We start from the raw sequence: 14,088 nt of genomic DNA on the forward strand, positions 1-14,088 counted from the left end.
ACAAATTAAACAAATAAGTTAATAAACGAGGGCTTTAAACGACACCAGACGGTGAATAAGGGTCTTATCTAGCGAAACGATCGGTCATTGAAAAAATAAATAAAATTTTTTAAGTTTTATAAGCACAAATGCTCGCCTTGCTCTGTTCTGTGATGAGCGTTCGTGACTCTCCTGTTCGAACTTGTTCGTCAAAATGAACGAATCTTTTTTCGAGTCATGACTCCAAGGGTCCTAGATAAGACTCTGATTCATCGTCTGGTGTCGTTTAAAGCCCTTTGAAGCTGCACTGAAACTCTCATTTGGACCTTGAACCGTTTGGTTCCCAATGAAGTCCATTATATGGAGAAAATGCTGGAATGTTTTCATCAAAAACCTTAATTTCTTTTCGACTGAAGAAAGAAAGACGTGGACATCTTGGATGACATGGGGGTGAGTAATTTTAAGCAATTTTTTTTTAAATGTGAACTACTCCTTTAACTTTGCTTAATAATTGACAAATTTTGCAACACTAACACACAGTTATTCCCATGATTCCCCTGTGTCTTTGATGTATGGTTTCATTTCCTGTGTATTAGTTCCTGTTTCCTTTGTTTCTATTTTTGTCTTGTTAGTTTCCATAGTTGTTAGTCTCAATGGTTATTTGTCTTCACACACACACACCTGTTCCTCATTAGCCACTTGTATTCCTGTGTATGTCAAAGACTAAATTTACAAAAAACGTTCACACGTATTAAAAAACACGTGCTGTCAAAAACGTGAGATGCAGGTCAGTAGAAGGAAAACAGGTCTAGAAACGCGTTTTTTAAGAAGTTGAACTTATTGTTCGAGATGCTGCAAAAAACGTGAGTGCAATGGTTAAAGGCTCCCGTCTAGCTAAAAAACAATGGAAAAGTAGGGCAGTGGAGTGCAAAAATAGCTTTTGCTTTGAAAAACACGAGACGCGGGTAGTGGAATGGGTAAAAAACGCAACGCAACGTCTCGGCTCTCAAGATGTATCTTTTAATGTTGAACTTAATGTAACGTGGTTTTCGAACGCCATGTCACGCGTGAAACGCTGCAAAAGATGCAAGCACAGCAGTCAAACATGTCCGTCCAGTGCAAAAGTACACTGTAAAAAAATATTGATGGTTTAACTTAAAAAAGTAAGTAACCTGGTTGAATGATTTAATCATCAGAAACTCAAAATTATATGTTATCTGAACTAAATAAATTATTTAAGTTGATTTGACAAAAGAAAAAATGTTATGATTACTACACTGTAAAAAAAATATTGTTTGTTTAACTTAAAAAAGTAAGTAACCTGGGTTGCCTTAAAATTTTAAGTTGATTGAACTGGAAAAAGTGAGTTAATACAATGAAGGAGATTAATCAGAAACAAAAAATAATAAGTTATTTATTATAACTCATTAACTAAATAAATTATTATAAAGTTGATTTGACAAAAGAAAATATGTTGTGATAACAAATCTTGAAAATATTTTTTTTACAGTGTAGTGCAGTGGAATGGAAAACGCGTTGTGTGAACGGGCCCTTGGCGTTGTGGCAGTAGGCTAAGTTTCACATTTTCTTCAAAAAAAAAAAATATGTATATATATATCTTCTTTTTGTTCCTATCTTGTTTTTGTTGTGGTTTACATGGAAATTCTGGTATTTTGGAAATCTTTATGCTTTGCTATTGCGGACTCTTGCATTGCTGACCAACAGCTGCTTGAGTTTTTCTGTGGTGATGCTGCTGAGGAAAGAGCTTTCACCTCACAATAGAGATCTGTTGGTGTTTGTGTGCCCTAGATTAAGCCGGCCTGTGATTACATTGTTTCCTGATGTCAAATAAAACGCTACACGCCCGTTCACTTCACACAACCATTTAGTTAATGTCCCCGAGAGTTAATTGGCCCCGTTCCCTCTGCCATATTGATCTATAGAAACGGCTCTTGAGGAACGACCTGAGAGTCCGCAGAGAGACAGAAGAGACGTCGTCACAGGAATGGATAACATTTATCTGAGCTCAGACCTTCGCGGGCGCCACGATATTCTGACGAGGAATTCTTTGAAGCTGACAGAATAATTAAAATCATCGACCCAGTCTCTATTGATGGGTGAGAGAGACTTGGAGGAAGAATGAGAGCGAATTAGCATTTTGACCTTCCTGTTTCAATGGCACGGATGCCCCTTTCTTTCCTGGGCACACCGTAGACTCAAAGAGACATCACACACCTCTCTCTGGCAAAGGTGTGTTACGGGACAAATGCAGAGAGAGAGAGAGAGAGATTAATGTCACATTACCTATTCAGATTCTCATTGCAACAGTTTCCACAAAGCGAGGGCATATTTGAATATCTAAATTGTCTGTGTGGAGCTAGAATGGCAGCTAATGGGTCTTTGCCCTTGTCAGATTTCAGAAAGTCAAAAAGGATTGTAGAATTTGACCAGTGAATGTGTAACTATTGCTGCCTCCCCATACTCAAGAAAATCACAAAATAAAATAGCAAATGTTGGTACTATTATACTTGCACTGTGTATAATACAATGTGTTTTTGGACCCCACTGTATAAATATATAGAGTAGTAGGGCTAGTTTTTTTTTTTTTCAGAAAACATATCTCAAGGTGGGTTTATTTTCTAAATTCAATTTCTGTATAGACAAACCTTAAAGTCTACAAAATGGCTGTTTAAATTTAAACATTTACACCATTTATCGAACACACATGATATAGTTGGTTACACTTATCCTACAAGCTGTCTGACTGCTCTCCTTATCATCTTTTCCCTCGAACATGGTAGATGATGATGATATTGTTTATTTTATTAACTAATGATATAGACAACAGTAGGAATATAAGTCTGCTGTCACTTTAAGAATGCACGGACCGAATATACTGACACACATCCGTTCACTTTTGACATATCCAAGAGAATACTTGCCGAGATAATCAATTTTGTGTATGTGTCCGTTCCGTTCAAGCACAAGTAAAGGTGAAAGAGGATTCAATTTGGTGTTCGAGCTCTCTCTCTCTCTCTCTCTCTCTCTCTCTCTCTCTCTCTCTCTCTCTCTCTCTCTCTCTCTCTCTCTCTCTCTCTCTCTCTCGTTCTCTTTAAAGTCGTTTGAATGAGTAAATTCGCAAGACAAAACACAATAAATTTTAACTCTAGATGGTTAAATTTAGCAGTTAATACGTGAATCACACATCACATGCGTGCCTAACCGTGGCGTCTGGTCTATAGGCTATAGTATCGATCAATAATTAATGTAGCTACACACTTATCATCATGATTGCTATCTTACCAGAAATGAAGAAAAATCTTTCTCCAGTAACTAAGTAAACCCCTGTCTGTCCCCAAAAATGTTGGGAAAGCACTTCCCTCCATTCTGTTGCGCATCATTTATTTTTAACACGCATGCGCACGCACGCTTTGCAGTGATAATAGGAAATGAATGCAACAAAGATTGTTTTGGATGTAGGCTTACTAGAGGAAAGTTATTGTCTAGCTGAAGTACGTTTTTAATCGATTAATTCCCGTTGTAAAAATCATTACAGCTAATGATTCTTAGCAATATTGACAGAAAACGTATGTGTTCTGGCCATTCATTTCACGACAACTCCGTTTGTAAACTATAAGCTATTCTGTATGAGGCTCTTTATGTTATATTATGTGCAGGACTGTAAAATAAAGTGCTACCCAAATTATCATTAGCCTCATTTATTTATTTATTTATTTATTTGCATTGTGTTTTATTTTAGCCTATATTTTTATAAACTCCTCTATTTGCACTCCAGCTTAGAATTTCTTTTCCACTATTAATAGCCTGAATTATTGTCAGTCAACCTTAAATAACAGAGGTCTCAAAACCCTCAGCCTCTGAAATGTTAAATTGCACTTCAGAGTCGTTCGCATTTTATGTATGACCGTCTCACATCTGTCCTTGAGTAACAGTAGAGCTCTCAGAAACATCCTCCAGAATTGAAGAACATTGCTACATTCACCCAATGAAACAACTATATATATATATATATATATATGTATATATATATATATATATATATATATACATATATATATATATTCTCAGTGCAAACACTAGTCTCTCACCGTGAAATGAATAGTTAACTGCAGATAATCGATGGTGTGATGGCCTCAAGGAAGAATACACTTTGGCTTGAGAGCAGCTGCCATTAAAAATGACAAATGGGATCCATCTTGAACTGTTGGGATATGGTGTTGTTTGAGACTCCTCTTAGAACTGTGTTTGGAAGAGGGGCTTTTCTGTTTTTATGCATTCAGGTCACAAGAGCCTGTGTGTTTTATTGGTGCCTGAGAAGAGGGGAACATCTAATCATATCAAAAACACCAAATCATATTTTTATGAAGATGTGCAGTTATACAGGTCGACTTGCTGGACTTTTTTTTTTGTCTGACATTTTATTGGAAAATTTGTATAAACTACCATGAAAAGTTTGCGGTTTTAAGGCACAATTTATTTTCTTCTTTTCTCAATGCATTGAGAAACAGTAGTATTGTGAAATACGATTGCAATTTAAAAGAACTATTTTCATTTCATTCATTTCATTTAGCTGCTGCTTTTATCCAAAGCGACATACAATTGCTATATACTGTATGTCAGAGGTCGCACGCCTCTGGAGCAACTAGGGGTTAATTGTCTTGCTCAGGGACGCATCTCACAGTGGATTCGAACCCAGGTTAACTTAAGTATATTAAAATATAACTATTTTAGTATACTTAAGCTGAATTTTCAGCATCCTTACTCCCTCATAAATCATTATAATATGCTGATTATGCTGCTCAAGAAATATGTATTATTTTCACCAATGTTGAAAACAGTTGTGCTTGCTTAATATTTTTGTGGAAACATACTTTTTTATGATAATTTTTTGATGAATAGATGAATGGAAAGAAATGGTTGACGAATAGAAAGTTCAAAACATTGTCCTGTCACATTATAAATGTCTTTTCTGTCACTTAAATTAAATTAAATTTATCCCTACTCAAAAATCCCTACTCAAAAAGAAGTAGCACCTTGTATTTCCTTCAAAAAAAAAAAAAAATCTTACTGACCCCAAACGTCTTTTTTCAAAGGGAAATATGTCAACAAAGGAAATAAAATTGTGATTTTCGTACCTGAAAATTACATGAAAATTAATACAATCTTTTTCTCTTGATTAGATTGCTCCGCTCTACAATATTTGTATGCTTTTTATGCTGGACAAGAGGGAGTTGCTTCAAAAAGTAAGCACCGAACACATTCATTATTTGTGCAATTTTCTTTGATTTGACTGTGACCATCCTTGCTGTCCTTTGTCAAGGGCTTACTGTGTGTGTGTGTGTGTGTTGAGAGAGTATCGACAGCGGCTCTAGAGTTGGCAGTGTTATTGGTGAGGTGAGAGGGTGTGTGTTGGCTCATCTGTGGCGTTAATAAGACTGTTCCCGCGTCTGTGACCAGCGTGTGGCTGTCAGTCAGAGCCGTAACCAGGCATACAGCATTAATTCACTCTGTCGGTGGAGGAATGACCATACTGCTCCGCTCCATTACTCTCTGTGACCCTGGGCCGGAGGAGGATTAAAGTCTGTCACAGTGTAGTGTCACCTCCCCTAGCTTCATTCAGCACACTCAGCAACTCCTGGCTCATAAAGCTGCTTTTTCAAATCCTGTTGATATTTTTTCAGACTTCATTTTGCAAAATACCACACACTCATCTAACACAACTTGCATATTATTAATTCATGCATTCACTGATAATCAAACCCATGATCCTGGCATTGCTACACCATGACGGTTTAAGGTGCTTATAAATAGTTACATTTATATCCTAACCCTGTCTCATTGCCAGATTTTTGACTTTTGAACCACCTGTTTAGACACCATGACCTATGTAAAGTGCCCAACTACAGTTTGTTTGTGCTGTTGACACTGTTTTAGTCAACACTTTGTTTGTGTAACCTTAAAATTTTAAGTTCAGGCAACTTGAAGTGTGAAGTTGTAAACTGACAACTTGAATATTTGAGTTAATTGCAACACGTTAAATCCTGGAAAGTTATTTTAAAGAATTGTTTTATTAATTATATTTCATTCTTATTTACTGTTTTTTTTAAAGTTGTGTTTCACAGAAAAAGAAGAATCAGTCGCTTTAGTTTAACCTGGAAAGGGCCAAATGCCACACAAACTCACATACTCCCTCCCATAAAGCATTGCAAAGGTCTCTTTACCCTCTTTTAAACAATTTCTATTTGAATTTTGTGGCAATGCTCCTCAAATGTGGTATCTTATAAAATAATGACTTAAAGTGAATTGCATCATTGTTTATGATTCAGTTACATTATGCATAATGCTTTTGTGTGTTTTTTACCTTTGTCTTTTTATCTTATTTATTTAAATATTTGTTTACATATATTTATTTATTTCTTTACTTATAATATACTAAAAAGTATACTTTTTGAGTATCAATTTTCCTATTTGAATTTTCAAAAAGTGATTATTTCACAAGACCTCAAAAAGCAAAGTGGTGCTTAAGACATTTTTGGATGATCGCTCTAAACCACCACATGTTTATATGCAAAATTGGACATTGACATGTTTGGCAGTCCACCTTTTAATTAATTATACTTAGCACATTGATATTGTACAAGTAATTTACTTAGAGCTTAAGCTTATTTGCCTATAGAATAAAATTAATGATTTTGACACTGGCTTACTTCTGTACATAGTGTGCTCTGCCATCTAGTGTATACTCTGTGTCATTACATACTGCTAGATCATGTCTTGTCATGTCTCTTAATCCTTATATAATGGAGGACGTCGTTGCCTTGCTTATAGTTAATGGAATTAGTATTTGTTTATTCCTGGTGATCTTTGTCAAGTAGAGCACTTTTTTCTATTGTTGGCTAATACGTCAAGTGAACCCAGAGACTGTTTCTTATATTCCTCCTCTTTAATACATTTACATCATTACTGTTAAAGTTCGGTGAATGAACACAGAAACAGTAACACTAACAAACTCAGAGTTGAATATTGCTAGTTGCACAAAGAAAGTCCTGTGTGCAAGTCTTGGAAGAGGTAAGCTGTTATCTATCCATCACAGATCATCATGTTCCTCGTGCTCTTTTGGAAGCAGGATCTTGGCTTTCATCATGTTCTCTTTCACTGTGCACAAAGAAAGATATAGGAAGGGGAAACGATTAGCGCACGCTTAATAACTGGTAAATCAAATATTAAATAACATTAGCACATTCCGTAGCATAAAGTAGCAAAGAATGTATCACAATGGATGAGCGTGAATAAACAAATGAACAGCTCGGTTCTGCTATTGGGAGCTTCAGATAGTCTCTGAAGAGCTCCTGCCTCTCAGTGGAGCTCATTAGACAGCAGAAACACACTCACAGAAGTCTATGTCTTCTGACTCGTACGTGTACATTCGGTTGGCGTACTTTCCAGTGATATCAGCTCGCACAGTCAGTGAGGGATCTAGGTGGAGGAGAAGAGAAGATGGAAAAGAGTGATTCTCATGACAACTTAACCTAAACACCCCCAAATCAAATCCTTTTACATAAAGAACATGAAAAGGCAGTGCAACAACTATTACTATGTGAAAATACTTTTAAAATTTCAATATTAGAAAATAATATAATGTAATAACACAATTAGCCTATACACAATATGTTCCTTATCACAATTATATTCATTTCTTTGTGCCAGAGACTGTGCAGCGACCTAATGACAATATTTGTTGCTTCTCGAAATCCCATTGATGACAAAAGAATGCATTCTCATTCTGGAGCGTCATCTAACTGACACTTTTGACCATGCCTCTACCGTTTGACCACCGGGTTAGACCACTAGGAGGCGCATCTCATATGCCATGTGCGTCGGGTGTTGACGCGCATGGTCAAAAGCGTCAGTTAGATGACGAGAAGATTGGGATGAGAACGGGCTGAAGATTATACAATATTATCAGATAATCTTTCCAGGTAAACTGAATAAGTCACTGTTTAGGAAATATGTGAGAACTCACCAACAAACATGATCCTGGGGACATAGAAGCCGTCAGGGGCCAAGTTTTTATCGGTGGTTTCATGCTGAAAATCACAATCGCTAGGTCAAGAACATTCTTACTGTATTAAATGCATGTCTTACTCCAGTGTCTGTTGAATATTTCACAATATTTGTACTGTACCACTAAATTGAGCATGATGAAATCTGATTTGGCCAGCCTTTGAATAGCTGCATGTTCAGAAAAGGCCTTTTTCAGAGCTAAAAGTGAATAGAGTGGAAGAAGAGATTAATACATTCATATGCATAGCATTTTCTGTATACTGAAAGCAAATACTTATATTCACTGATTATCATCTAAAACAGGGGTTTTCAACCTGGGGTTAGAAAAATGGTGTAAAATAAATAAATATAAGATATACTGTAAATAAATAAATGAATAATTTGATTAAAATATATAAAAAAGTTTTCAAATTAATACATACAATGGTGGCGCTATAGCGCCAAAATAAATTTAATAATGTACCATAATACAATTTTTCCAAATAATTGTTATTATGTTATTATGCATTAGAAATTGGGCTAATAGAACTATAAAGGGTTCCCAGTCAGTCAGTAACGTTTGACTTTACGCCGTCTAGGAGCCCAATCGCCTCCAAGTGGTAACTAAACGAGCCATTGAACATTGGCCAGTGAGATTTGCATGCCGAGTCACACCCACCCGTACATACGGGTATAAATATGACCGGCATTACTCACTTCATTCATATTTTGCATTCACCTTTCTAGAGAAAAAGTACATTTCTGAAACAGAAAGAGCAGATGTGGGCTCGTCGTGGGTTCTCTCTGCTGGGGTGAAGGCGCATCCAGTGGTGTCTCGCATTCAAGTTACTGTGCACGGAGAGGGTTCAGCGTTTTACCCCTTGACATTTCAGCATTCAGAGCAGTTTCCATAAAAGAGCAAGCATGGGCAGTCAGTGTCTTTTTCAAGATGTCTTTCCATCTGTGTGTTTCTGGATGCAGTCGACTTCATTTGACGGCCATGATCGCAGTCTCTCATGCCTAGTCAAACGGCATTCTGAGAGAGCGTTCGTGGATGGTGCATGCTCTCACTGGGAGAGCATGTCCATGTTGGCATTGCGGTCGTGACTCTCCTTCTTGAATACAGAGGCACAAGTCCCCTCTGCTGCTGCACAGCCCCCCGCCGCTTCCAACCCGATCTCACGACCAAGTCGTACGAATTTGACGAATGATTAAAAAGTGGCTAATTCGTAACAATTCATACGACCTCACTCGTACGAATTCATACGATTTTGCTAAATCGTACTTAATTTACGAATTGGCCAATTCGTATGAATTCGTACGAATGACCTACCCCTTACCCCGCCCCTAAACCTAACCATCACGTGGGTTTAGACAAATCGTACGAATTAGTATGAGTGAGGTCGTACGAATTAGTACGAATTAGACACTTTTTAATCATGCGTCGAATTCGTACGAATTGGTCGTGAGATAGTGTTGGCCGCTTCTCATAGTAGAGCCATGGGTCTGGTTAGCACTTTTAGAGATCTAAGGTATACAGTTGGTGCTTCTCTGCTGGGCCAGCCATGTGCCATCAAATTGCCAAATGTTTGCGCGGGTCCTTCAAGTGAGGCATCCTGTGTCCCATTCTGCACTCCAGATGAGGATCGAATGTTGATTTGGGGAGTGGGCTTTTGTCCTCTGGAGAGGATGAGGAGGCTGAGCTGCCCCCCTCCAGATTCAGAGTTGATGGCCATGCTTTCTTGGGTCACCAAGGGCATAGGGCTCAAGTGGTCCCTCATCAGTGTCCAAATCGCTTGCAGTTAGATGATTGGTTCCTGGGTGCCAGTGTCTTTCTTCCCGGAGTTGCATGAGTTGCATGTGAACTCATGTTCAGAACTCGTGTAAGGCACCTTTTACAGCCAGAAGCCGCTCTTCTGCCTCCTCCACTCTCACTACCTCTACAGAGACCTCCCTTCAAGCCGGAGGAGTCAGTCGAGCGTAAAAACCTGCCTTTAAAGACAGTACTCCTGACTGTGCTCGCTTCTCCTAAGAGGGTGGGGGAAATGCAGATATTTTCGGTCAGCGAATCGTGCCTTGAATTCGGGGCCAGCCCTGTCTCACATCATCCTGAGACCCCAGCCCGGGTACGTGTCCAAAGGTCCCACCACTCCCTTTGGGAACTAGGTGGTGAACTTGCACTGTTCCCGGAGGCAGACCCAGCCCCCACGTTGCTATGTCCTGTTCGCACATCGCGTGTGTAGGTGGACCGCAGGCAGACCTTTAGAAGCTCACAGCAGCTCTTAGTCTGCTTTGGAGGCCAGTAGAAGGGAAAAGCTGTCTCCAAACAGAGGTTGGCCCACTGGATAGTGAATGTCATTGCCTTGGAGTACCAGTCCCAGTGAGGGCTCACTCCACTCAGGGTGTTGCTTCATGCTGGGTGTTGGCGCACGGTGCCTCTCTGGCAGACATCTGTAGCGCTGCGAACTGGTCAACAAGACGTCTAAGACGTCTCTACCCATGTGTTTGGTACAAACAGGTAATGTTTAAAGGCTGGCTTGGTGTCTGGCTTGCCGTGCCATTCCCACGTAAAGGGGGATACGAGCGCCTACTTGCTCTTCAGGTGAGTTCCCTGCTTGGCAAACCCTGAATCGAGTTCATCCAGCATCCTTCGGTTGTCAGATGCGGCGGAAGAGTCTGACACCAGGTCCGGTCCTTGTGTGCATGCCCTGCCGGTCAGCCCTTGTACTGGACTAGATGCCCATATGATGTGATTCCCCACTCGGTAATCCCATATATGGATTTTACACAATACGGTTTCCATGTCGGTAACCCTTGTCTTACCCTGGACAGTTCTGCTATGCCCCATCTCTCCCTGGTTAGGTAGGACCTATACCGCGGAGATCTTCCATATTTAGCTCTGCCCCGTTCGTTAAAGGAACCGCAGGTACTATTGCCGGCAGAGTAAGTCCTGTCCCTTCCATCCCATTTGGTATGGAGGACTACCCCGTGGGCTTACTTGGGGCGCTGGGTAGGTTATGACATTGTGAGAGCAGTTGCCAAATCCATCTGCATCTCCAACACTCGTAAGACAGTTCAGGAAACCCATGACGTCAGTCCAACGTAACGTTCAACGTGACTGACTGAATGGGAATGTCTAGGTTACTGATGTAACCCCCGTTCCCTGAAGGAGGAACAGGAGACATTGTGCCCCTGCCACAGCCCTGAATCATTGCTGAATGGCCTGGATACTGGTTTGGCTTCTCAGCAAAGATGAATCTGAACTGGCCAATGTTCATTGGCTCGTTTAATTACCACTGGAGGTGATTGGGCTCCCAGGCAAGACCACATGACGTCAGTCCAACATAACGGCTCCATTCCCTCCTTCAGGGAACGGGGGTTACGTTAGTAACCTAGATGTTCTTTTGGGCACTTCATACAGTATATAGAACCTTTTAAGGGTTCCCATTATGGGATCATTTTATGATTTAGTTTTAGTTAATTATTATTGTAATAAATGTTAATAAACTGGGCCGGCCAGTTTCGATCCCTTTAGAAGCCTATGGAGGAGTGATCCAGCTCACAGATTCAATCAAAAATATCTTAATTTGTGTTCCGAAGATGAACGAAAGTCATACGGGGTTGGAATAACATGAAGGCGAGTAATTGCTGACAGAATTTTCATTTTGGGGTGAACTAACCCTTTAAGCATGCTTGCATATATCTACGGCAAAAGGAAATAATATATTTTTAAATTTCATTACTGATAATGTAGACAGTTTAAAAAAAGATGCAAGTATGCAAACCTTTACTGTACTGACAATCCTCCAAATGATGAATGATCATCAGTGGCTTCTTACTACGGTAAAACAGATTCATTGTATTTAAAATCTGATTATTCATAACATGCAAGTGAGAGTGGAGTTTAATGTGATCGCATAATCTTTAGGTACCTCTTATGCGCTTTATTCAGTCCCTCCTCATACGTCTGAACCCAGGTGATGTCATCGCCCCAGCCTGAAAGAAACGAAACACTTTGAATTGGATGTTATCCTACGATCGATTTTCCATAGTATAAGAATAAATTTGACTTATTTGGTTCTGTTTGTGAATATGTAATTCATTGATACCTCTTGAAAGAGTTTGGACTGTCTTTTTTTTCCTTTGAGTAGAGACGTCACAGAACACAAAGCATAAAAATAAGACAGAGAACATCCAGTGCTGCATGATTATGGTATGTACTGATGCGCTGAGAGAGAGAAATGAGAGAAGGAAAAGGAAGTCAAAGGTGACCAATCCTCTAAATATTAGTTCGTTTTTAAGGTTGGGCCCATGCACCGACATTGCATAGCATTATGTCAAATTGTTGACAAGAGCTGTTGAACTGGACAAACGTGCTTCTGAAACTTTGTTCTAAAGAGTGACAAATGTTTAAATGAATATAAAACAGCTTTTTCATTTGAGGATTGAGATTTGTAATTTAACTTGACAATATTCATGAGACCTAATTAATATTTTAAACTACAACTTTGCCCTGTATAAAATGCTATTACGAATTCCTTAAAGATTTCCCTTGACATTCGAATTGTAACTACAGCTTTGTATACTCTTAAACAACATGGTTTTAATCGTGGCAGTTTTGGAGTGAAATAAAAAAGAAACTCAAGCATTGCAAATGAGAATTATGTGAAACTAATAAGGTACATAGAAGTGCTCCAACAAACAACCCAGCCTTTATATACAGTATGTGGATAATTCATTTAGTTTAAGCTTAATTCTGTCTCATAGCACACAATAAATCATTTCAAGAAATTAAGATAATAGTATTTGCAAGTAAAAGAGAACCTACCGGGAGTGAAACAGGTGAACCAGAGTTATTGTCCCTTTCTCCAAGCATTTTGCACGTCAGGCATTTTATAGTCTCACTCTGTGCAACCTCCCAAACAGGTTTTGCATGCAGGTAAAAAACTGAATTCCTCTGATGTTTATTTAGCCAATCACAGAAACTCAATATACATCTTAATATTGTGTAGTATCTGTAGACAGTTCTTTTTACATCCAAAGATCTCTGCTTTCTTGTCAGTTCATTAGAGAAAATATTCTTTCACTCATTCCTATGTTCTATTCCAGGTATGAGGTTTGAATATAGGCTAGTTATGCAACAATCTCAGAAACCTGTCAGTTTTAGGTGGAGCCTACGTGCTTAATAATTATCCTGTATTTGTATTGACCTGATTTGAGGCCTTAAAAGTTTTAAAAGTAGTTTTGTTCTTTCTATCTAAAGATTACCCAGCTGAAAAACACAGTTTAAGATGGTTTCTAGCTGGTAATTTGCTGGTTGATTGACAAAAACACCACATTCCAAAATGCATCAATTTAAGCTGGATTTTCCAATTCACACTGCCCCAACAAATGCCAAAAAAAAAAAAACCCAAACAGTAACATCCAGCAGTTGGTCATTTGAACCCTTTCACGCACAGAGGTCATTACAGAGGATGGCTTTTCGAAAAGTAGTTTCTTGTGAATGCATGGGTTTTGATGGCATTGCACACCGACCTCTAGTAGGCTAGACTTTAGTGCATCATCCTAAAACCTTATGCACCAGAGAAACGCTCATAAGGGTGCAGCCATCTTTAGAACATTGCCTTTGAACTGATGTTTTTGCTCTGTGCATTGCTGTCCAGTAAAAATCTTTTTTTAAGTGGATTTACTTAATGTAAAGTTAAGTTATCATGAGGATTGTAGGCTAATGTTTAAAGCAGATGTCTTCATTTTAAAACAAGCCGTTCATGCATAAATATGCAAGATCGCTGTGAAAATACAGACTGGAAGACAAAAGAGACAAAATGAGGTCTTTAAATTTTTTACAGTCTATGGTCTATACATTGCCACCAAGTGACCAAGTGGCAAGCAAAGGGTGGCAAGCCGTTATATGTGGGTTTTTTTCCCCTCCAAACCAAGGCCAATCAGAAATGCCAAGTTGCTCCGAAATATCAAATCCATTCCTTCTATTGAGAGTGATGAGTCACGTGCCGATTTGGGCGGGCTCTGAGCCGGTCGGCCATT

General features: G+C 38.9%; 1 protein-coding gene across 1 annotated transcript; it reads right to left on the bottom strand.

Annotated features, from left to right (window-relative positions):
* Nucleotides 1-6,924: 6,924 nt before the first annotated feature.
* Nucleotides 6,925-12,963, bottom strand: agr1 (anterior gradient 1). The gene is made up of 8 exons (XM_039683501.2): nucleotides 12,872-12,963; nucleotides 12,153-12,271; nucleotides 11,976-12,039; nucleotides 11,829-11,881; nucleotides 8,186-8,262; nucleotides 8,024-8,087; nucleotides 7,393-7,476; nucleotides 6,925-7,155 (listed from the first exon to the last, which is right to left on the bottom strand). Exons 2-8 carry the CDS (start codon nucleotides 12,247-12,249, stop codon nucleotides 7,088-7,090), a joined length of 507 nt encoding a protein of 168 aa, XP_039539435.1. The 5' UTR covers nucleotides 12,250-12,271; nucleotides 12,872-12,963; the 3' UTR covers nucleotides 6,925-7,087.
* Nucleotides 12,964-14,088: the final 1,125 nt, after the last annotated feature.

This window comes from Pimephales promelas, chromosome 7 (genome assembly GCF_988280905.1).
Source record: "Pimephales promelas chromosome 7, fPimPro1.hap1.1, whole genome shotgun sequence".
In the NCBI taxonomy this organism is placed as follows: domain Eukaryota; kingdom Metazoa; phylum Chordata; class Actinopteri; order Cypriniformes; family Leuciscidae; genus Pimephales; species Pimephales promelas.

Coding starts and splice junctions, on each gene's coding strand:
- agr1 (XM_039683501.2), bottom strand. CDS start 12,249: ATGCAGCACTGGATGTTCTCTGTCTTATTTTTATGCTTTGTGTTCTGT. Junction 12,040..12,152: donor AGTCCAAACTCTTTCAAGAG/GTATCAATGAAT, acceptor CGTTTCTTTCAG/GCTGGGGCGATGACATCACC. Junction 8,263..11,828: donor GGATTGTCAGTACAGTAAAG/GTTTGCATACTT, acceptor ATTCACTTTTAG/CTCTGAAAAAGGCCTTTTCT.